Genomic DNA, 25,668 nt, shown 5'->3' with positions numbered 1-25,668 from the left:
TTGTTGATTGTGAGGTATGGAGTTTCCTAGTTCACTAAATAAGCAAATTAAAATTTAAGAAGATTTACGTGGCATTGTATCAACACTAAGAACATTTATTAGCCAGGACAGAACATGTAATCCAAAACTGTTACCACTCCCACATTAAAAAGAATATGTTGTTAGTCATCATCGTTGGGTATGTAAGGACAGAACAGTATCTGAACACAAAAATATTCCCAGAAACCCAGTATCATCAGTAGAACACAGGGACTCAAAACCACTGAACACTACCATAAATTTCTCCTAATCTTTCTAGCCCAGTATCTCAATTTGAAGAAGTCTGTTTTAAAAAACACAAGTTATTCTTGCAATTAACACTACAGGCAAGTAAAAGGGTCCTGAATAACTACATCCAGATATCATTTGGAAAGGGCAGTTGGATTTATACTGCATCCTTTGGTCTAGCCTTAGTAAAGGAACAAACTGCAGCCAAAAGAGTGTAGACAGATCCAAAAGACTGGAAAAAATTTTAGATCCCATTGGTCAGATAGTGTCTACTTGTCCACCACCACATCTTTGAGGGCTTTTCAGATATTCCTATAGTTGTGTAGCTTCTACAGGTAATGCTGGAAAACTCATCTTTACATATATCATTCTAAATTACCGAATGAACCAAATGTTAATAGGAGGAAGGAACATACAGATATTTCAGAATTTGTAGACAATAAAGCAACAAAGACAGACAAATGGAGAAATGGAGGATTTACAGAATCAAATTTTTGCTTTATTCAACTACAAAATGCAATTTCGCCTTTCTGATATTATTGGAATCCTCATATAAGCAGAATTATCTATGTATACAAGACTTCTCTGGAGAACATCCCACATTAGCCAGCCTTCAATTTTCCACACTTCATATAAAACAAAGCAAGTTAATATTTGTTGTTAGAATTTTAGAATTTCAGTTTTCTATATTCACATTAATTAAAATAATAGCTTCTTTCTCTCTGTCTCAAGTTCTTCTCATTTATTAGAGATATCTTCTAAGCCTACTTCACTAGCATATGTGCTTGCTTGGAATATTTTCTTTTTTTTTTTTTTTTTTATTATGAGGAATCTTCCACTACAGAAGGGTATTTCTCATCTCTGGCCTTCTGATGCCTGTTGTCCAAGAAAGTTTTTAAAATTCATTATTGAACACCTACCACTGGAATAGCATTGAACAATTCCAGGATGTATAGTTTATTTGTGAATGTACATGTGTGTATATATATACACAGATATATATACACACACTTGTGTTCATGGAAAAGATATTTTCATAGCAACACCTAAAATGACTGTTGACTTTCCTACAATACAGGGATTTGATATTTCCATTTTACAACCCCCCAAGACACTAAAGGAAAAGCCTAGTATTAAGAATGATGAGTAACCATATAACAGAGCTTAAGTTGAGAAGGACCTTTACAAACTTTAAGACTAGACAAACAGAAACATTGTGATACTCAACAAGGAGAAGTGCAAAGCTCTGCATCTGGGACAGAGCAACCCCCTACACTGGTACATTTTGGGAACTGGCTGATTCCTATAACAGGCAATGGTGAGGCTCTATGTAGGAGTACTATGTCCTGTTTCTTCGCTGCACCTTAGTAAAGATGTTGAGGAACTGGGTAGATGATTCGTTGATGGTTACAAGATAAATTAATTATTATTTCATATATAGCCTCTAGGTTCTGGTATTCCATAGCTTTGTAGGATATTTGAGAGGTGTTTCATATTTCTTCCTCTATTTTTTAAGACTTAAAAAGAAAACAAATCAGCTTCTCTACTTGAGTCACTTTTAGAACCTAATACTACATGACAGGTACTGTTAAAATTCTTCTATTTTCATTTAAATTACAAGAAATCTAGAGGCCCAAAGCACTTTGTACAATGTTGATAGAGTAACCATAGTTATTTTCAACATTTCTGGTTTTCCTGCATCAAGAAGGGATTTTCCTCAGTAAGCCACATCAATTTCAGAGTCTTCAAGAAGAATGAGACTGACACAAGTTTAGAGAGCTGCTACAGTGTGTTGCCTGTAGGATCTAAAGCTGGAGGTACTTTCTGCATTTAGCATTTAGTTATGGTAAAATGAATGTGAATACAAGTCTTTGATACCTTACAAATGCAGTTGTAAATTTACCTGATATGGCTAGAAAAGTGATAACAATGATGTACTGAAAGAATATATATGTATGTATAAATATTGCACATAGAAGAAATACGGTTTTATTTTTAAAGGAGTATTAGGAATAAAATGGAATTAATGAAGTCCGTTAACAGCATTGAAAGTTGTACCATTACTTCTGTGCCTCAGTTTCTTTGTCTGCAAAATATCTTTGTTTCAGAAGCACCAGGAAGTCTTACTCATTAAGCAGTAGTATGTTTTGACATTTTCAAAAGAAAGGTAAGGCAGAGATAAAAAATAATAGGCTCATCCTCCTAATTTTGCAGGATAACAATAATTTTCTGTGAAAGAGAACTCTGGAGATCATTTCACTCAACCCCAACTGCCCAGAACATGGATAACTATTTTTCTGCTATCCAACTGGAATTTCTCTTATTGCAAATTGTGACTGCTGCCTCTTGTCCATTTGTTGTGTGCCACATAAATCTGTCTGACTCTGTCTCCTCCACCCCTTTACAGTCTGTCTTATCTCACCCCTTTAAGCATTAGAAGACTGCAATTAGATCTCCCTTAGCTTCTGTTGCCCAGGCTAACCCAGCCTGGCTCCTTCAGTGTCTCTTTATATGTCATGTGCTACAACCATCTTGGTGGTCTTGCTGCTGGACCCTCCCCAGTATATTGATACCTGTCTTCTACTTCTGTGGGCCCAAAACCAGACACAGAATTCCAGATGCAGGCTCATGACTGCTAAGTAAAAGGGAATAATCCTTTCTTTCAGCTCCCTGACTTTATATTGCTAATGTCATCTGACATGCAGTTAGCCTTTGTTGCTGCAAGGGCACACAGCTGAGTCATGGTGACCTTGCTGTCACCAGAACCCATAGGTCCTTTTCTATATAAATGCTACTGGCCAATCAGTCATTCTTCAACATCTTATTTCATTTAATTTAACCAAAAAGAAATCTGTCAAATTTTGGACTTCAAAAATCAGAGGCCTTGGAGACACTAAAATAAACTATAGTAAGACACATGGGAAAAAAAAAAAGACAAACCAAACCAAAATGCTCCCAAATCAAACTAAGAATAGCTACATTGATATACAAACAGTGACAAATATGATAAAATATGAGGACAAAATATCTGTGGAAACTCAAAATTATATGCAGTCATCATATAGAAAAGTAAGGACTCTGATGTGAAAGTAAACATATTTTTTATATTTTTGAAAATATAATGTAAAAGCAAGATGCAAACTCAAACACTTTCTGTTTCACAGCAATAAAATTAAGTGCCAATAGCCAACTGTAAATGAGGAATGATGTGGGGGAAAAAAAAAGAAGATTCTGTAATAAATTGACAAACTAAACTGGATAACTAGGTTTAGAGCTAGTCTTAGGGTCTTAGAGTTAGTCTTAGATTCTTAGAGTCTTAGTTAGTCTTTAGAGTTAGTCTTAGGGTCAGGCTTTGGGTTAGGAGTGTCTCTGCATAGAGTTGTGCCCACAGAAAGTTCTCCCTGCAGAGAACTGTACCACAGAGACCCGGCCATGGAGAGTTGTTCTAGACCTGTTCTAGGTAGGTTATGGTAGCTTCTACTGATTTAGTGAAATGTGATATGTATAGTAGGACATGAAAGACATCTGGACCTACATTAATGTACAAAAGCTGAAAGCCAAGGGAAGTATCTCATTTAAATATTTAACATAATTTATTTTAGCCCTGATAACCTACCACATGCCACAACTACTGTCAAATATCCACACTGCTATTTGAAATACAAATATAGACACAAAATCTTCATTAAAAAAAGCACAATTCAACCACCTCAACAGTTTTTATGAAACACATTTAAATAAGTTTCATTTTTAAAGGTCTTTGCAATTAATGTTTTAAAGATACAATAACATTAATCTGAAACTAGAACTTATTAAGAAATTTACATGATTATGACTGAAACCAAACAAATGTAAATACCTTTTTCTCTTAGAGGTAGGTACACCATCTCACTACACCATTGCTACATAGTATAAGAAAAAGTACTGCTTCAGTGGATTTGATCACAAGACATTAAGTACATGCTTAAATCTGCAGGAACAGAGGTCTTTCAGGCCACATTGATAGCTATTTTATTGAACCAAGTTGCCAACAAGTTTCAAAGGAAGAGGGTATTTAATAAGAAAAGAAAAAAGACAAGGAAAGGTTAAAATTTAGCTTTTGCAGCTTTAGGAACCATTTATGAAACTTAATCTGAATGATTTCTATTCAAAGACACATTTACACATAATACTATATGTAAAAAGCATTCCTTATTTGAGTATAAAGCTTAAACCAGTTCCTGCTGAGCTGTCCTAATGAATAACTTCACATGAAGGCAAACTCTTCACAGATAAGCAAGAGGAAATACAAATGAAAGAAGTAACAGGAAAGAAAGTAAATGGACAATAAAACTAAGTAGGACGCAAACAGGTATTGTTGATTAGAAGAATCACAATGTGAGGAATGAGAGCAGTGCTGAGCCCAGATCAGAATTCTGCAGTATAATAGATGTGAATATGAATTTGGTGTGAAAGGTTCATAGAGGCTAGTGATGAGAAAATGACACTGAAATGATGATGAACTAATTTATGCTTTGGAAACAGTATAGGAAATGAAATGGAACTGAGGGAGACAAATTTGCCCTATGCACTTGCCTAATGTATAGTGACCAATAAAAATGAAATAATGAAATAGTAACAAAATACATAGTGTTTATCACAAACCTGAAGAGAACAGACACCGCTACAATACATTTCTAAAGCAGAGACATTTGCTGAATAAGCTTTTAGTATATAAGTTTTCGGTGACAGTGAATTTTTCTCTATCAATTTTTATAAGCCATATAGTGTGAAGGTTTTTTTTAATATTTCATTCTCCTTTACACAATGTATGCTGTTACACAGCCGTATTATAACTGTTTAGCACATCTTCAACACAGGAGAATAAGGTGTTTGCAACTTGTTTTTAATTATCAGCATTTATTAGCTTTGTATTTTCAACATTTTTATTCAGTCAATAGCATATACAACACACAAATACCCATTATGTATGTTGGGTGCTGACTTAAGTGTTTGAGATTCCATTCACAAAAGAGAAATAATTCATAATAGTGATCTAGTTACTCTGCATTGCACTTCTTTTCTTTATTGTGTTATACGATGTTCAGAAAGTATACTTGTCCATGTGAGTCAGGCCAGGATATCCATGGCTGCCATCAGGTGATTGTGGAAAGCCACAAAACCATTGTTTTTCTAACATATGCTACAGATACTTCAACAAAAGCTCATACTTGTAGAGGGTGAGTCTTGATTCTTCCTGCAATTTATATGAAAATTTTATACTACAGCTCTGTTTTTCAAGGCACAGCTGTGTATTTTTCACAGTAAAATCTGTTCCAAATTTTCACATTAAAAGACTGTTTGCATCATTTCTACATTACTTTTCTTAAACTAAAAATGCACTTCATTATATGTCATTTTTACCTAAAATCATATAAAAAATGACTTGATAAAGCAAAGTAGCTGAAGATATTATTCGGTCTCAAAGCCTCAGAGTAGAATGGTCTCAGTATCTGACTACCAGAAATGAAAACATCAAACATCCGTTGAATTTTATGTTGTCAATTCCATTTGATTTGTCACTTGCCAGAGATCTCTGCAATATTTGGGTAAAAGGAGGATGCGTGACAACTAATGGACAGAGAACAAGCCATCCATTTACTGAGATACAGCTCAGAAATCAGAGTAGATACACAAAATTCATCAATGCTGTGTTTGTGGCACTGAACAAAACTTTCTGACAAACAACAAGAAGCACTTTTAAAGACAGATGGTTCTGATGGCAGCCTAAAGATTAAAATGGAACAAGTCCTGGCACTTCTAGATGGCAACCTTTGTAGCTAGGACAAACTTATTCTGCCTGAAACATAGCATAAGAAGATGTCTTGGCCGTATTACCTACTTGCTTTCTAAAAAGTTTCCATCTTTAATAAGAGAGGTAGCGGTTTAACTGAAGGAGGAGCAATTTGGTTTTGTCCTTTATATCAATCTACCAATTTCTGAAGCTTACAACACCACTTGTGTCCTCTAGGGTCCATAATAATGTGAATTGTCTTTATCCAAGTGCCTAGCAAATCTTTGTCACATAGCAGCAGTCGACCTTTCTTTTCAATCTCTGCACTTTTCAGGAGTTATAAATCAGTTGACTTTCAAGCTCGATGAGATGGCATATGCCCTGGTTTGAAGAACAGATGGAGGCTTGGGGGAAAATTGTTTCTGCAGGCTTGCTACAAGCAGCACTGCTCCATAAAAGTGAACCATTCGCACTAATTTCTCACATAAATTATACAGGCAGGGAGCACCAGCCCATTCAGCAGAAAATCTTTCATCTAGCTTTCAGAGGTCATTTAGCAAATTTAAATTAAAGTTATTTCTGATACATGGCTGGGTTTTCATTCCATACGCTTTCAAGAGATGGCAATTTACATCAAATAAAGCAATGGTTTTAATTGTGTATGCAGGGAAAAAGGAACAGTGAATTAACTGCCACAATACAACTGTTTTCTAGAATCCTGGGATAAGTTGCAACTATTAATTAGCCACAGAGGAATTAATAATTGAAATATGGCAGCTCTGTACTATAGGAATCAGGTAAATTGTCACTGCTCTTTGCAAGGCCTGTTTTAGTCTCCATCTGAACGTTAATCCCCAAATTCAGCATTGATGTTGTTAAAAGAAAGGAGATCTAAGACATTTCATAGAATCATAAAATAGTTTGGGTTGGAAGGGACCTTAAAGATCATCTAGTTCCAACCTCCCCTGCCATGGGCAGGGACACGTCCCACTCGATCAGACTGCCCAGAGCCCTATCCAACCTGGCCTTGAACACCTGCAGGGAAACATTTCCAGGAAAACATTCTTTTTAAGGGTAATATATTATTCAGCTGTTAAGCAAACTTATGTGTCGCATTCTTAATAAATATGGTACTTTATTTTAGTATGAGAAAAAGATACATTTCATTAGATTCTTAAATTATAAATACAAAATAAATGGAAAAGACCAGAGGGTTGTAAAAAATCTAACTCTAGAAAGAATTAGACTTTTGTGAGTCATGAGTAGTAAGAAAGAAAAGATTGCTCTGAGTAACCTCTAACACGTAATGTGGCACAGTTCAGTGCTTCACCAGAAATATTAGTGTAAATGTACAGACTATAAACAACCAATAAAAATGTTAAGTATTCAAATAGTTACTTTGAATTTTGTGAGATTTCATAAAAAGTGGTTTTACTACAGTATTCTGAAATAGCGTTTTGGCAAGATTATTTTTCAATCTCTAATATCTCAATCTTCTTCTAAGACCTGAAAAGACATCTTTTCAGACATCAAAAAGAACTTAACAGGAAAGAATAAAGTCCTGAATGATTTGTAGATTAGTATTAAGGAGCAGTGAGCTAACAGAAAATTGCATATTAGAGAGCCACTGGCTATCTAAATTTTTAATGCATGTTTTAAGCATGCAGTTAATTGATGCATTATTATTAAGAAATGTTTTTCAATTGACATTTAATTCTAGCATAGTGCTTTTGGAAAGCAAAATTTGAACAGACTAAATTTATTTTGAATTAATTTTACTTAGTGGTGGCATCAAATCATTACAGAAATTTCAAACTTTGTAAACCTATTGTTCCAACACTTCCTGTGTCTATATCTATCAGGGAATGCAAAATGAAAGCACCCAGAGTTACTCAACAACTTTGAAAATATTGGCCTAATTGAAGAACATCAGCTTGGTACCTTTTTAGTTTGTAAATGAAAGATGGTTGATCATAATTAACTTGCATAAAATACTAGAGTCCATACAAATTGGAACTTTTGTAGAAAAAACCCTACAGATCCATTGAATTTAAACATAAAATTGATATATTATTAAATATTAATATAATTAGAAACAAACTAATACTTCTTAGACTTAAGAGAGATTTAAGTCTCCCGTTATCAAAATGCAAGTATGCCTTAGAAAGAGAGAGAAGAGGTGAAAGAAAATTAGACCTTCCCCTTCTGATGGCTATAAGCTATTAAAACCCCTCAACTTTTAGAATTACACCTCACTTCTGTATTAGACTTCAGTATAAAAATGGGGTCATTCTGTAGCGTAAACAAGCTTCCTCCCACTATTTTTAATTTGGTCTGGGATTTGAACTTTGGGAAGCGTTACCTAAGGGTACTTAATACTAAATAGGGAATAACACACAGTGTTTATTCATGTGGTTTAATGACAAAACAATGCCACAAAAATGAGAAATACTGAGAGAGACTACTTGGGAGCTCTGCAACTGAAAATGTGTCTCCCAACTGTATTGCTTGATATAAAAAAATGTACTTCTCACTTTAAACTTAGACTTCAAACAAGCAAAAAAGGTTGCACTTCCAGGAAAATAAAATCAAATTTAAAGCCCAGCTATTTTATCGAGAAAACCACATAGCAGACCCCAACATCAAAACTAAAAAACCCAAAACAAAACAAAAAGAAAAAATATTTTTCTTGGTGCTGGGTATAGGTACTAGCTTACACATAGCAGCCCAAAATTACATATAAAGTAATATACAAGCAAATGATAATGAGAGATGCTAATAAAAATTGTGGTTCTCTGGCATGTTCAAATTATTTGTAGTCCCCATTACCAAAAGCAACTTTCAATAGTCTGTGCAAGGAAGAGTGTATGCACAATTCAAATTCATGGTCTTAAGGGCAGAACACTTTGTTTTACCTCTGCATCCTGTTTCTATCACCAAGAAGCAATTTTGCTACCATAGCTTATACTAGCCCCTAAAACCCCCAATCTATATATGAAAAAGAGGATAAAGATAAATTAATATGATCACACCCTCCACAAACATAGCTATTCTGGAAAAGATTACAGACCCCAAAATATGGAAATCATGTTGATTTTGACATTTTGGTTGAGATGTTTGGGTTTTGACTTAGGTTTTCATTTCTCTGAAATAGCTAATATTCTTTTGAAGAATAGAAGCAGTTTTTCCCCATGCATAATGACTTGCATAATTAACTCTACTCCCTAAAACCCTAAAATTTTCAGATATTCTGATTACTTTCAGTATGATACAGAGAGGCAGCATTTCAAACACATTCTTAGTAATTCAGAAATACTTTACTGGTTTTATCAACTTTCTTAGTAAAAGGTTTAATTGCATTCTGACCTTTTTTAGTTCAGTGGTGTATATTTAAAAATGAAAGTCCTTTTCAGATCTTTTGTTATTTGTAACTCAGTATTAGATTGTGCAAAAGAATATATTACTACATTTCAAAATAAAATTGCGATATACATAGGCTTAAAGAGAACTGCAAGATCACACATAGGTAGTAAAGGGCTTATAAATATTTTAACAAAATATTTTTCCAAGAAGATCCCTTTTTCCTGTTATCTAAATCTAAATCTAAATAAACAATTTGTGTTCCAAACTTTTATGATATATCTTAGAAACACATTTTTAAACCATAAAATATTATCCATTCTCTGGTGGACCAAAACAAATGCTTCAAATTTGGAAAGACCTTTGAACATTTGTTGAATAATCCAATCAAAGAAGCTGATTATTTCTAGGTCTCAAAAGCTGTTGCTTTATAAAAAAATAAGAGTATTATGTATTTGCAGCAGTTTTAAGGCACCAATGTGTATATCTTAGTTCAACTTAATGACAGCTGAGACAACATGAAAACAACGGATTTAAATTACATATTAAAATGTTACACTGAATGTATGCCATTTAGCAAAGAACTCACTGACTGTTCGCAGATCCCCTGAATGGGGATGAAAAGCCCTGAATTAATTTTGTGTGGAGTCTTTCACTCTAACTGCAATAAACCCCAGAAATTTGTGTAGTGAGTTACAAAGACAGTGAGTTTCTTTTCACAGATGTAATTAACAAGTCATTCTCCATATTCATCTTTTGAAAATGACAAAAGGACAGCTTTTCTCCAGTTTTGAAAATAAATATTAGGAACACCAAGACAGTCATGCCTTGTTCTTTTAGAAATAAACATGATTACAGCTTCTACAACCAGGTAATTTTAGTTTAATATTATCAGAACTTTCTAATTTTTTTTTTCCCTCTGGATGGTATTCTTTAAAATTAGGTTCAATTTCCTGTTCTTCTATGTAATCATTTATATGTTATAAGTATATTTTCATCTGTTCGTCTATTTTCTTCAATTAGGTCAAGACGGGTTTACTTCAACTTGCAAAAATAGTATAATTTACCAACCAGGCTGAGCTTAAAATTAGGCACACATAGAACTGTTACAAAATCAAGAGTTATTTGTGCATTTTCTTTTTTGAAAATTCATGGATATTAAAACATTTCAGATTCTTCTGTTCCAGCTGAAAATGACTGTATCCTGTCTACAGAATTAGAATATAGTGAACCACAGTTCAAAGTGTTTTTTAAAAAATATTTAATGTCTGGCAATTGCATTTATTTTGTTTTGTTTCAGTAATTATAAAAAAACACCCAAACAGACAAAGAATAATCCCAAAACAACTGTCTATTTTGCAGGAAAAAACAAAATCCTGTAGCATTTTCCTTTGTCAGAAGAAATCATGTTTCTGAGAACCCCCTGCATTTCCTCTCACGCACCGCTTGGTAGACAAACTAACAAGAATGAAATGAACCATGATATACATTACATCTAAACAAAACAAAAAACCCTTGTCCTCTAAAACAAGCGAAAAATGCAGATCTTACTTTATCTGCACCTTTAAATATTAGCTCATAATGGACAACATCATCACACTTTTGCAGCAGCGGGCAGCTTCCAAGACTTTAGAAGCTATCCAATGTAACGTTTGAACTGGGAAACTCCTATTTGCCTGCTTGATCTACTTAAAATGCACAATAATCAATGATGGTTTCATGCCAAATTAAACAACAGCATCAAGTAATTCTGCTACCTCAGTATTGCTTTCTTGGATATCTGCCACAGAACTCAGTCTGGATTGATTCGTGACTAAATCAAGTGGTGTGGAATAAGGGAAATAACATCGGGCACTGCTATGTGCTAATGTAAGAATGGAATAGTCAGTAGTATGTTGCCTTCTTGCACGCATGCTGAAGTAGTGATAATTTGCTTTGAAAGAAAGGTTTAACAACAATAGCAAAAGTCACTGTTGCATGACATCCCAGTCCTACATTGCACCAGCTACATGCCAATGCTTCACTGTGGTAGGTGGACACCAGGGAGACTTTAGGTCTACAAGATTGTAAATTGTGCTAAAAAAACATATGTGCTGGACCTTCACCAGATACTTAGCTATGGTGACTGTCTTAAGGTAGTATATTTTCAATCATTCAGCTGTTGGATGCAAGATACAAACACCTATTGTAGACATTCATCTTTGGGAAGGCTTGTAGATAACAAGTTAGCAAGATGTCGCAGAATCATAGAATCACAGAATACCTCAAGTTGTAAGGAATCCATAAGGATCATGGAGTCCAACTGCCTGCTCCTCACAGGACTACCTAAAACTAAATCATATAACTAAGGGTGTCATCTTGATGCTCCTTGAACTCTGACTGGCTTGATGCTGTGACTACTTCCCTGGGAAGTCTGCTCCAGTCAGTGACCACTGTCTCAGTGAAGAACTTTTACCTAATGTCCAATTTGAACTTCATTCCATTTCCATGTGTCCTAAGACAGCTAAGTAGTCATTAGCATCATCTAGTAGAATGCTGGTCCTTATGATGAAGGCATATGCAACAAATAGCAATTAAAATTAGATAATTGTCTATACCTCTCAGTTTGATTTTGAGAAATCAGAAGTTATAAGGCTTAAGATAAAAAATAAATTCTGCAGATTTTTGCAGTTGCTTGCAAACCATATTTGGGTCTTACCTGATTTTGAAAGATTGGTGTGCAGACCTACATTGTAAGCCTGTGAGTTTCAGTCCAGAAAGGATATTTCCAGGGTTACCTAAAGACCAGTTGCACTAGAATCTTATTCTGATCTTATTCTGATTTATCTTATTGGCTAGAGATTCTCTGTGCCGCAAGAACTATTAATTGTCCCTTGTGCTGATTCAGCACTGCTATTGGCAACAAAATAATAGCACAAATCTTTCTTCTATACTTCGATAAGCAAAAAAACTACCTTAAAGTCTAGTTGCTAACATATTACATAGTACCACTATGCTACACTATAGGTGTAATCCTGTTGGCTTCATTAGGAGTAGAATGAGCTACAAGATTGAAAAATCCCTGCTTTTTGTGATGAATTAATATAACTATACATTTAAAATTGGTATCATGTTCTTGACATGAACAATTTAAAACATTCTACAAATCTGACATATTTTGCTCATGCATATCATGTTAATTTTCTGTAACTATCATTGCTTCCAGCAAAATCTTATTCTAGTCCAATAAATTACACAAAACAATGAAGTAATTCATGATAACCAAAATAATTAAATAGTAGGAGCAGGTTAAAGATCAGCATTCATTTTTCAAATTAAATTTAAACTCTGCAGCAGTTACTTAGAAGATTGGCAAGTTTTACAAATAACATCACCAAGCCTTTTAGAGAGAAATGCAGCCGCATTAGAATGGAGTCATTAGGCAATACATTTATTTTGAAGCCAATTAACCTTTTGTCAGAGAAATGTCGGAGCTGTAATGGTTTCAGCAGTGGAGGTCAGCCTCTAACAGGGCACGTATGACAGCGATTACGCTGTCTGACATATGCTGTAGACTGAGAGTACAGCTGTGGAATGAGAATCTGACTTCGTTTGTATTCTGCTCTGCATTTTCAGGGAGCAGGCAATCTTGACCTATCCATTTAGGTAATTAAAGCTTCTATTTGGAAGTGTCCTGCAGGAAGGTGAAATCTGGGGGAGATAAATGGCTGCTGCTTAGTGTATCCAGCCACTTCCATCATTTGATGAACTGCCTGAAACAGGCTGCATTGCCAGGTCCTCATAAAAATAGAGATGAATTGGGCAGGAGACAATTCTCTAAGGCAAAGCAACTCTGTCATCTTCCTTTTTACGGCATATAATTTAATTGTTAGCCAAGGTAGACAGCTGACTCAGGGGCCTTTCTCTAATGGCTTCCCCACCACCTTCCATTTACTAAGAAATTATTTCAGTTTATTTACTTATAAGCCAACTTTGTTTGACTATGAAAGATGTCACTGCAATAAGCTCAATTGGCTGTCATAGCTGTGCCATGACTTACCTTCCAAGCGATTTTGTTTCCTTTAGTATCATGCTCAAGGGCAATTGGGAAGTCTCCTCGCTCATAAAACTTGCGAAATGCTGTGGGCTTTGCTGGTCTTTCTTTAAATGCTCCTGCAAGTGGAGGCCCTCTAACCTTAAAAAAAAAAACAAAACCAAAATAAACCAAACCATATTTCAGTGATAACATACTTTTAGAAAAAGACTAATTTATAGAGTTCAAAATAAAAACAGAAAAGAAAGAAGAATAATATTGATGGCCCAATGATAATTTAATTTCTTCTTTACATGCTATACTTCACTTCATTGAAAGTACACTTTGGCAATGATCTACAGGTTTTAAGAACTGCCTTTTTTCTTATTACTTTCGGATAGTGCCATAAAAACTGTTTGTATTTCAAAGTAGCTATCTCCACTACTGCAGCATTTTTAAGCAGCAAGAACACCAAGAACATATTCACGTTATGTAGTAGAATTTCTTGGAAAATTAAGCATTTCTCCTTGAGAAATATTTTCTATTTGATTCTTTATAGAAGTCATTTGACTTGTTTTCCATCTCAAATAAATGTCCTTACTTTCTATTGTCCTTCTCCTGCCATTACTGAATCTCCTTCACCCCATCTCTTGCTCAAATGCTATGGCTTTTATATGACTTCCACCCCTTATGTGCTGGTGGCTGAAGCACTGGAAGATATTAAAGAAAGTCTTCTCTCAGATCCATACTTTCTGCCTGTGTTTTCTTGGAGGAAGAAATTTGATTGAGCTCTGCTTAGTTCCTTATTTGAATTATTGCATAGCCTGACTGCCTGAATGACAGTCCAATTTGAAAATGCTCACACTGGACCTTTTTTCTCAGCCAAACATAGTAGTAACAGCATCTAACAACTGGCACTAAGATAACAGAATTTTAAGTAATTATAAGAAATCTATTGTTTAAGCTAATTAACAAAGCTAATCTCAAATACTAAAAGAGACCAAGAGAACTCAACTCATCTTACATGTCCTTGACAATTGACTCTTCCTTGAGAAACTCTTGCCTTTTTTTTTTTGTTACTATAGCCATACATCTGGGATAAGAGCTTCCTACAATTCTGTGTGTATCTTTTTTCAAAAATGCCTTTATGACTTGCTGCCTTTTATAACTTAGAAAGTGTCATTGTCAGAAAAAGGTGAGAGCTTCAAGGATCATAAAACATACCCAGCATTTTCGGTTGTTCTATTTGTTTCTGTGTCTTCAGTGACCCTTATGTTAGTTTCTAGCAGTACAGACATTCAGCTTCCAGTGAAAAGAATGCAAGCACGTAACATCCTTTGCTTCATTTGTGCTATTCTACAATGTAACTGTGTTAACTGTGGATGTAAATCTGACTTGGCATTTTTTCCTGCAAAGGGTTGTGACATCATTTTCCACTGGCTGCGGTAAAGGGGTCCACTAGTGATTTGCCTAAAGTGTATTTCACTACAAATTGCTTAAATTAGGCTATTAAACTGGGACCTATTGTTGCATATTTCTGTCACAGATAGACCATGTCTAATGAAAATAGATTTGATATGCATAGCTGTAACTTTGCTTACTAAACATATCTGCAGCATTTGAGAGTAATATTCCAAGAAATGCATTTCTATCCAATGTAAATAAATGTGCCTTTACTGTTCTGCAGACGAACAATTTGTTCTGTGACACTAGTGTAAGTACTCCACTTGTCTTTAATTTTTTTTTTTTTTTTTCCATTTCAGGCAAGTCTATGAGTCACTGCTCATATGGAGCCATTAAAAAAAGGGCATATGTTCTTTTTTGAAGTTTTTTAATGCACAGGACCCTCACACGTCCTATAAAACATTATTTTCTGTAAAACATTAGGAGTTGCTATTCTATTAAATTTTAAATAAAATTCTTGATAAAGAATATATAGTCTTGATTACATAAGAGAAAATCTTAACTATTTCTTGCAGACTTTCATCATTAGAGGTAGCTAATACAATCCCGAAATGCATCTTATATGATACCAAACATTTTCTCGTTCCTTATCATGTTAGTAAATTTGCTATGAACCTTTTTCTACTGCACTTTTACCAATTTTCTAGAAAATAGGTTTGTGTTAATTTGATTTGGTACTATAACAAAGAAACTAGAAGGACTAAAAGGATCTTGGTTATCAAATCCATTTCCCTATTATTCCTCTAATATTCCACTATTATATACACAGTCTTTCAAAAACTGCTTACAAATCTGTTTATTTGTCCCTTGCCTGTTCAAAGGTTGTTATGCGTTATCCTTACTTCAGTGGTTAGAAACCATATCTTAAATACTATGCCTACTCTGATCTGCCGCCACAAAAAAAAGGTATTCTATAATTAGAAAAGGTTCAGGGGAGGATAATGACTGAGGGTACAGAACGGCTTTCACAGGAAATTAATAAACCAGGAAAATGACAACTAAGGAGAAATAAAGTAAAGATCTACAAAATAATGAATTAATGAAGAGGATGAATAAGGATATATTTTCTACTGACTCCTTCAGTAATAGTACAGGGCATTAAAAAAAATCTATTAAGTGACAAGTTTGGAAGAGACAAAAATAGTCTTGTATTCGTGCAGCAAGTAGTGGATTAATAAAACCTTTTGTTAAAAGTCAGTGTTTGGAATCCTGTATATTCAAGCTGTAACTGGAAAAGTTGATGAAAGAAAAATCTGTTCAGGTTTACTAAATCCACATTATCAGTAATCAGAAATACAATTAGTATTATCCTTTCTCACGTGATATAGTCTGTCTGGTAGAGCTCCTAGCATTACATTTAGTCTCTTACAGCCACATCACACTGGCACCTCACGGTTATCCTTTGATTAACTGGCACAGCAAATACCTTTTCCAGTTGATGAGCTCTATGCTAATAACAGAATTTCTTGTCATTACTTTTAAGTGCATTACCTTGTACTTAGTGCTATTATATTTAATTCCATTTCTATTACACCAGTTCTCAAGGGCTTCCACTTCCATCTGTGTGACACCATGATCATCATCTGTTTTAATAAAAACTCTGAATGTTACATCAACTATAAGTTTCATTATACAATCTGACTATTTTTTTCAAGGTGACTAATGAAAATATTAAATAAAGTTAGCCCTAAAACCATGCTTTAAGAAGTTACATGAATAATTTTCATTTGTTATCGTATCATTTCAACATAAGTCATTATTTTCTCCATTTCAATATGGAGTTTCTTACTCATGCATCTCATAATTCTTGTATTGTATAACTAGTAAAGTACTATAGATATACATGTCTAATTTAATTTTTCACTTTTTATAATTCCTGATTTGTTTTCTTTTATATATTTATTTTCCTCTACTTAAATTTTAAGTAGTGCTTTTTGAGATCAGACTTCTTATTTTCTGTTTGCAGATTGTCGTAATGCAGGAACGCCGGTCATAGATTCAGAGTAATTGCTATTAAAAAAAGTAGCAAAAGAGCAGCAACTATATCCTGGAAGAGAGTAAACACAGTGAGAAACTGCCTTAAAACCTTTAAGCCAGTCAAGTTCTCCAGGAAACAATGTCAACTTTAACTCTCTTTTCCTTTTCATAGAGAAGATATGTTTCTCACAATAGAAAGCTGTTGGAACAGTCTTTCCTAACATGTGAATGACTATTCTTAACACCTCTTTCCATCATGCAGATATTAGCATTTCTCCACATACAACTTATTAGGACCTTCCTAGCTACAACATGACTGTTTCTGAAGACACATCTAGTCCACAGTTTCAGGAAAAAAATTTAGAAATCAGAGGGATAATACGTATTGATCCTGGTTATAGCTAAAATAATGTTTTTTACCAAGCTGCTTGAATAAATTATATTTTTCAAAATCTTACAGAAATGTTATCTTTTGAACTTTTAGGGTAAGGCTAGCAGTTGCTTTTACTGACTCATTGGCAGCTGGTCACAAAGGGGGTTCCTACAGGTTATTATTGTGTTTGATACTATTCAACATTTTTATAAAGGATGTATATGACAGAACTGAATGCCTGTTTCTGAAATATGTGGATCATACCAAACTGGGAGGAGAGATACTACACACCAGAAGAAATGGCCATCAGGCAGGGAGGCCTTCACAAACTAGAAGACAGGGCCAACAAGGACTGCATAAATGTAATGTCTTGCACATGAGACAGATTAATCCCAAGCAGTATTGCAAGCTGAATGTGATCAGGCTAGTTGGGGTGTAGCTTTGTTGAAAAGGACCTGGGGATTCTCATGGACAGCACTAAACTTGAGTAAGCAGTGACTTTGTAGCAATGAAGGCAGAATGAGCCCTGGGTCGCATTGGTAAGCATATAGTCAACAGATCAAGGAGTTCCACTCTGCTTGACCTTTTCTAGGACACACCAAGAACATCGTATCCAGTTCTGGTCATCCCAGTTCAAGACAAAGACTGAAAAAAAGGAGAGGTTCTAGCAGAAGACCATGAAGATCATCAAAGGTCTGCAGATGTTGACAGAAGGCTCAAGAAAGTGGATGTGACCAGCCCAGAGAACAGAAGGCTCAGGAGAGAATTGAATCCCAGTTTTCCAACCCCAAACCATTAGTTATAGAGAAGATGGAGGTATTCTCTTCAGGAGGATGCACAGGATAAGAGGCAACGGGTGCAAATTTCTTCAAAGGAAAAGAGTTCTCCACTATCAGAAAATAATATTAAACACTGGAACAGGTTGGTGAGAGAAGTGGTGGAATCTTCCTGAAAATATTCAATATCTGGCTTGGCAAGGACCTGAAAAAAACAAACTAAGACCCAGCTTTCAGCAGAAGGCTGGACTAGATGATCTCCAGAGGCCCTGCTCAGCTGAGGCTTCTCTGTCATTTTATGTTGCATATAAAAGCACACCTTTTCCTTGTGATGAGTTTTGTCTTATATTTTATAGTTATAATTATTGAATAAAAAGGCCATTCTGAAAGCATTCCATTTATTGGACAAACAGTAACAAAGACTATCTTCTTCAGCCTAACAAAAATATTTCATTGCAACATAGTTAGAAAAATTAAGATTAGAGTTCCAGTTAATTAAAGGCTAATATTCATGATAGCAAAGTATATGAAGCAATAACAGATTCTGAGGTTCATTAAATGCCAAAGAGAAGTTGAAGAGTTTGAAAATTGCAAAAGTAATTTATTGTAATTCTATGCCATTGAACTATGTGACAAGATAAAAGATACAAGCTATTAAGCAAAAAAAAAAGAGAGAAAGACAATCTTTCTTTCAATGACTCATGGGCATTTAAAACTGTTGTATCAGGTTGCACTCTTGGACTTTTCAGTGATGGCACATTAGGAAAATGACTAAGAAAAATTATTTCAAGACAGATTTAAATGAAGATTAATTATTTGAAGGCTTAATTTTCAAAATTTCCTAATTAAGTGTCAAAATATATGCATACTCAGAGACCTAAACACATACCTAGTAATTTTCATGAAAATGAACACTAGTTTCATGAGCAGTCTAGGCCAGAAAAAAATTGACACTGACACAGAGATAAGTTGTCTTTCCTACCTCATGTGCCTGGATGCTGCTATGATGTACCAACTTCCATTAATGTCAGAAGCTTTCATGTGTGTATTCAGAGGACCAGGCCAGGAATAGAGAGATGATTTTGTTTGTTTTTTCTTGTTGGTTTTTTTTTGTTTGTTTGATGGTGTTGGTTGCTTTTTGTTTTTTATTTGGTTGATTTATGAAGTATTAGATCCTTAAGGTGATTTAATGTGATAAGTAAACACTTAAGATGAGTGAACACTTAAGCAGGAAGGAAAAGGACAGGAAGAAATGGGTGACTGATTCATTAGGGAGCAGTGTTGAATTTATATTGAACATCAAGAATTAATTGGACATACACTTTCTCATTTGCCTATGCAGACGTAGGTTGCTTTATTCAAATCAGAACTGAATAATTGTTCAAATGCTGTGTGGAAAATAAAAGATGTGTTCACATATTAAGTTGCAGGGAAACAGAAGACACCACTGGTTTTACTTCTTTACTTTTGTAGAATGGACTGAGATTCTACTGTTGTAATGCAATGACACATATATTTAAAGAAAAAAGAAGACCAGAGATATTGTAATCAAATTTAATGCTTAAAGACATATCTCTGTTTGATTAACCCAGGATAATGCATTTAGATGACATATCAAGACATTGAAGAATGAAGAAAACTTCCATTTTTTTCTATCAGCCAAGTTTCTTATAGGAAAACTGGAATTTAAATAGATTTTTTTGTGTTTTTTCCTCACAAAAATATTTCAATACAGTCAGTTTTGAAGCTATAGGGATCAAAAGTTGTAATGCTACTCAACTGTCTTACCTAAAAGGCATTCTTCCTTGACAATATACTACCACATTTTCATTTTGAAGAGTGAAATTTTCAGAAGCAAAATCATAAGTCCTATTTCTTTATGTTTAAACCAGAAAATGTATTTTTATAAAGTTGCACTGTACCCACAGAGTAGAGTCTACTGATGCATGCTCCTGTCTCATGGCAGATGTAAAGGTGATGTTATCAAGGAAATGTCTGTGTAACCACTGACAAGGTCTTTGTCTCATCCACCTCTTGTACTAGTGTTAAACTAACACTTTGCTTGGCTAATGCAGCATAGTCCAGCTGGAAACCCACTGACTTCCCCACAGAAAAGTTCATCATCCCTTTCTTTGTGTACTGGAGCCAGATGCTGCTTCCAAATCCTAATATAAATCTCAAGTACAATGCAAGATATATTAAATAAGTCAGATAAATTACATCATGCAATGACTAAATACTCAAGCTAGCAGCAGTAAAGGTCAAACAATACACCTAGCTCTATGCAGTGCCATGTTAACATATAAAGCTTTACTAGAATCATCAACTGCAACTTCCTTGTCCATATAGTGCGATAGAGTTCTTAACTTGGCCAGTCAGGCATTGGCACAACACTGTCTAGTTACAACTTGTGGCCAGAAAGCAAGCCTAAGTGCAAAAGCCATTATGCCCAGTTTGTGGTTCTGGAGCTAGTATGCACATTGGTGACTTACTGTGTTTCTATACTTGTAACACATACAAGCCCATCATCAAGACAAGCCCAGTAATCATGTGAGGAAAGATCAAGATTTTGGCAGTTACCTACTCTGATTGGCAATGAACAACAAAGCCTACACTGCTCTGTGTTCATTTACTGATCCTAATTTGATTAAACTAACATAGGTGGTTAATACATTGTACAATCACGCTTTGGTTTTGCTACAGAGACATGAAAATTGAATAAGAAACTTCAAATGATGAGAGGCACAGTAAGATGTCCCAATAGGTATTCTTGAGTTCCACATTAATTCCTTTTATTTAATATCAGTATCACAAGCATTCAATATCAAAAGAACACTATCTATCAACATATATCAGACAAAAGCTTTTTATATCCAAAAAGAAGCAGGGAGATCTTTCTTCATGTGTGCCAGTCTTGATATACATTAAATAGTTCCACATCTAATGCTTAAAAGCTGCTTCTGGGGCTACTGCACAAATCTGGACAACAGATCAAAGCCCATCTTATAGCTTCAAAAGTCAAAATAAGAGTAATCACTTTTAAGACCCCAAAATCAAACTACTGAAAGAAGGTCAGTAAACATTACAAATGCTTCTAAAGCACCAGAGCTTGAAAGAAAAATTGGACCTGTGATTTAGTGCAAAGATATTGTATCTCATTATCACCTTCAGACATTACTGAAAGCAAGTCATGAGCTGCATACAGAATTACTCTATTTCTTCACCTCAGAAATGTTATTTTTGATTGGGGAAAGATAAGCTGTTTTGATAAGCCAGATGTGCTTATGTTGCAAACTACTTTACCACACTTTGTTCTCAGAAGGTCCTCTACCTCTTATTCTCTGATGGAGAATAGAGTAACTATTTCATATCATCTAGATTTCTCTCTTGCTGCCTGCCAAACAATTTCCTTTCATGCAAAGAGAGAAGAGTGACAACTGCTAATATATTTTTCTCCCTCCCACCTACAGATGAGTACAGTCTTCTTTTCCTTACTTTATTACTTTCACAAGGCTTTCCGGTACATCAAATTCACTAAATCTGTGAGCCTCTTATATTTTTCCTGATTGTGGAAATTCTTCCATCTGCAGTCTAATGTTCAGAAAAATATAAATTCACTGTGAGTACATTTGCATTGATGTTTCAGCTGGAATCAGAAGTATGCTTCTGCAGTGGCACTCAATTACAGTTCACGTCATGAAGCAGTTTCTAAGTGAATGAACTGGAGTCCTTTCAGACAACAGTCAGTCTGAATGAAAAAAAATATCCCTGAAATATGAAAACATTATATCCTTATCATAAGCTCTTTTCCTTTGGTAATTCTGCCCTGTTGGCATGTGCTGCTCCCTGATGCAAAATAACAACAACATTCTTCATGGCTACATATGTATTTCTGGATGCCAAATCTACATACTGCAAGTTATAAGACTTTTGCTGGCTAGGAAGCAAAATGAAACACGAGGCTTTAATTTTTTCATTATGTATATAATTCAATTACATTTTTTTCCTGATTTCTGTAGTTTTTAGTCCTTCATAATGCTCCTATACATTATCATAGCTTATTTGTGTTTCAAAGAACCGTGGGTAAAACTAAAATACTAGGAGAGTTATTAGGAGAGTTATTTTGCACTTCCATCACATACATGGATGAAGGTCCATGCTGGAATGCACCTAACATCCTAATTTATTATTGCAGCCCTGACAGAAGATATCTAGGGAAGACCATAATATAGTGACCCTGGTTCTTGCTATTTCTAAATTTCCAGAGTCCTGCCCTGTATATTCAAATAACACTACTCTAATTTCTATTAGAACTCTGCAAAGAAATATCTCCAGATCATGGAAAAAATAAAAATAGGGAAATTCCTCTTTACTCCAACTGGGAGCAGTGTCTAAATATATCTAGCTCTTTCACAAGAGAGAACAGGGCCCTATTGGGTCAGGCAGCTTTTGAAGCACTGGTTTATTAGCCCTAAGATAATTCAGTTGAATCACTTATCTGAATACATTGACTCTGAAAGGCTGCATTGACCTGTGAGGTAGAATGAAATTTTCTTGGATTCTTGACAGAACATTGCTTAAAGAACTAAACACTGGGCTGAGAAGATAAAATTGCTGCACTCTAATTCTGATAGTGACCTCCATCTATGGTTTAGGTAAAACAATATTTTTGCACTAATTTCCCATTTTAGAACTGGACTACAATTACTTACCAACCTGATAAAAATCCAGAAAGTAAAATGGGGTTGTGATGAGTTAGCTATCACCTTTGATAAAGTCATATTTCAGCTCTCTATAGAATGCACCTGGATCTTCTGATGGCTAAAGGCTTCAGCTATCAAACAGTTACTGCAGGACCCTTATCATCCTCCCAAAATTAAAAAAAAATGTACAAAATCCCATCCTATTGCTCTCTTCAACAGCAAATTACTTGACTGCATCAATCTTCCAGTTTGGGAGGGTTGGGAGATTTCCCAAATGGCTTAGTAATATTGCAGAGTTGATAGAACATGTTTGATGTCTTTATTCCTGAGGTGGGACAAACAGTATAGATTACAAGTTTTGACAAGCACTGTGTCATGAAATAAATGTGATGACATGTCAGTGATATTGACATAACTAGTAGATACTGGTGACAAGTTGTTACTAGGACACTGTAACTATTAATGGCCTCCAAGCAAACATAAATTCTAACAAGGGTACGCTAGTAAAACATTACTTATATTATCATAAAACCACAACTTAAAGACTGCTGAATAAAAACAGGTTTGTATTACCTCCTGCCCTCAACCTGCCATGAATAAGTAGACAACATAGGCAAAACATATAATTTGTAGTAAATTTTGATATAATGTGGAAATGAAGACCAATGAAGAAAAAGCCAACTGTGTTAGTGAATGCATAAATGTGACGTCAAATAGATCCAAGGTGGAAATTATCAATGTAAATACCATATTCCACTTATCAAAAACCTAGGATGCTGACGAATTTCCATAACCCTTTCTTTTGAGGAGGAATAGCACCATTGACTTCAGGATCCAGAAAGGTGAGCACAGAATCAGCATAAGGCAGAGGTACTGTAAAGCTTGTGTGCATAATTTTTAATGGTTTCATTATTGGGCAGAAGCAGTAATAACTGGGTAATTTGACTATAAGAGTAAGTATCTTCTTCCTTTGATAATAATTTTTTATCAGACTGCTAAGGCTTTTATTAGAGGTATCATAAATTCTTGGTTTCACACACAGGGTGTATTTGTGTAGGCTATGGAAACTGCACAGGTTTTTCAGTCAGACAACCTTGCGCTTGAGGCTTTGCTATTAAATCTCAGTGCAACAGCTAATGTAGAGTGCAGGTGACCTAGGCTGTAATTAAGATGCAATAGCATGTACTTACCATACTACTAGAGAAAATCTTTGTTTATCAATTTTTTTAAGAGAGGTAAGTGTTTTATTATTTAGCTTTACTTTTTTTTTCCAGAAAATTCAGACTCTCATTTCCTGAGACACACCTGGACTGCCAATTCTTTCAAGTATTTGTTTGTGGCTTCACTTCCCAAACCAGGTACTTTCGACTACTATTTTTAAATAAGTGACAAATACTTATGGAAAACAAAAGCATAATTCTGCTGGGACCTGGCAAACTCTTCAGGTAAGAATGAAAATATTGAAGAAAAACAGTTAACATAATTTAGTAGTAGGTAGAGTTAAGGAAAAATGAGCTAATCTTTTAAATGCCAAACTCCAGAAATACGAATTACTTTCTTCAATATAAGTTCCAAGGGATTCAATTAAAAAAGATATGAGCTTATCAGAAGGAAGTTCTCCCATGAACACAAAAGAACAAGAACTATGGTTGAGTCATGGAAGTTTCTGAAACTGTTTTCTCTTGATCTCACTGTGTCATTTTCCAATTTAATATGCATAAAAAGAAAAAAGCCTTTGAGATTCTGAAAAAAATATTCAAATACTGAAGAACTGTTTGAAGAAACATTGTAAATAGAGTTTCAATAGATGTGATGTTGCCCCTCAGTTCAGAATTTTTAATACAATCTTTTTACTCAGCATCCACAGCAATCTTGTTAGTGGTCATCTAACCAAAACATCTTTCAGTGTCCATCTTCAATGCTGGATATAAATATAGACACTAGGATGGGGACAATAAGGCATCTGGCTATTCGTACAACACTGTATAGTCAGTTGTCATAGCCTACTGTATATGCCATTTTTTCTGTCAGAGAAGTCAGCATTCAGTAAGCTAACATGACTACTGGAACATAAGTGGCAATGTTAGCATGATTCTCTATATAGAAAAAATTGTGCTAATTTTCATAGTTGTTTTCTCCACTTTGGCAGGTAGGAGAAATTGCGGCTAAAACAATCACAGAGAAACTGACATGGGAGACTTCTCTGGAGACATTTCTCTTTAGTCCAATTCTCCTGCTCAGAGCAGGATCAACTACAGCAGGTTAGTTCAAGGCCATCTCCAGTCAGGTTTTGAGTATCCTCAAGGATGGAGACTCTACCACCCTTTTGGGAAACCCGTGCCAGTATTCAATCATACCCACAAATTAAAAAAGAAAAGTATTTTTCTTACGTTTAAATGGAATTTCTTGTATTTCAGTTTACGCCTATTGCCTCTTGTCCTGTCACTGGGTACCACTGGGGAAAAGCCTGTCTCATCTCCTTTATCTCAGCCCCCACCCTAGGCATTGATAAGATCCCCCTGAGCCTTCTCTTCTCCAGGCTGAACAGTCCCAGATCTCTCAGTCCTTCCTTCAATGTCACATGCTCTAATGCCATAATAATCTTTGTGGCCCTTCACTGGACTTGCTTCTGTATGTATATCTCTATTTTAATGGGGAACCCAGATCTGGACATAGACCTTCAGATGTGTCCCATCAGGGCTGAAGGATCTTCTTCTCTGACTGTTGGTAATGCCCTTCCTAATGCAGTCCAGGAAGCTACTGGCCACCTTTGCCACAGGGCAGGATGCTGGCTCATGTTCAAGTTGTTGTCCACAAGATCCCCAGGTCCTTTTTTGCAAAGCTGCTTTTTAGCTAGTTGGCCCCTTGACTACATTGGTACATGGGATTATTCCTCCTCAGAGAATGATTTTTTCTTGCCTTTGTTGAACTTCAGAATAATCCTTTTGACCCATTTCTTCAGC

The 25,668-nt window shown here is 35.1% G+C and overlaps 1 protein-coding gene across 2 annotated transcripts in view; it reads right to left on the bottom strand.

Annotated features, from left to right (window-relative positions):
- Positions 1-25,668, bottom strand: part of PACRG (parkin coregulated) — a 228,320-nt gene that overhangs the window by 166,916 nt on the left and 35,736 nt on the right. For both annotated transcript variants that reach the window (XM_069852208.1, XM_069852209.1), the window contains exon 3: positions 13,440-13,574. In XM_069852208.1, coding sequence (XP_069708309.1) covers positions 13,440-13,574 — 135 coding nt within the window. The remainder of the gene's footprint in view (positions 1-13,439; positions 13,575-25,668) is intronic.

Source organism: Phaenicophaeus curvirostris, chromosome 2 (assembly GCF_032191515.1).
Source record: "Phaenicophaeus curvirostris isolate KB17595 chromosome 2, BPBGC_Pcur_1.0, whole genome shotgun sequence".
NCBI lineage: Eukaryota > Metazoa > Chordata > Aves > Cuculiformes > Cuculidae > Phaenicophaeus > Phaenicophaeus curvirostris.
This window is presented reverse-complemented; position numbering and strand designations above follow the sequence as displayed.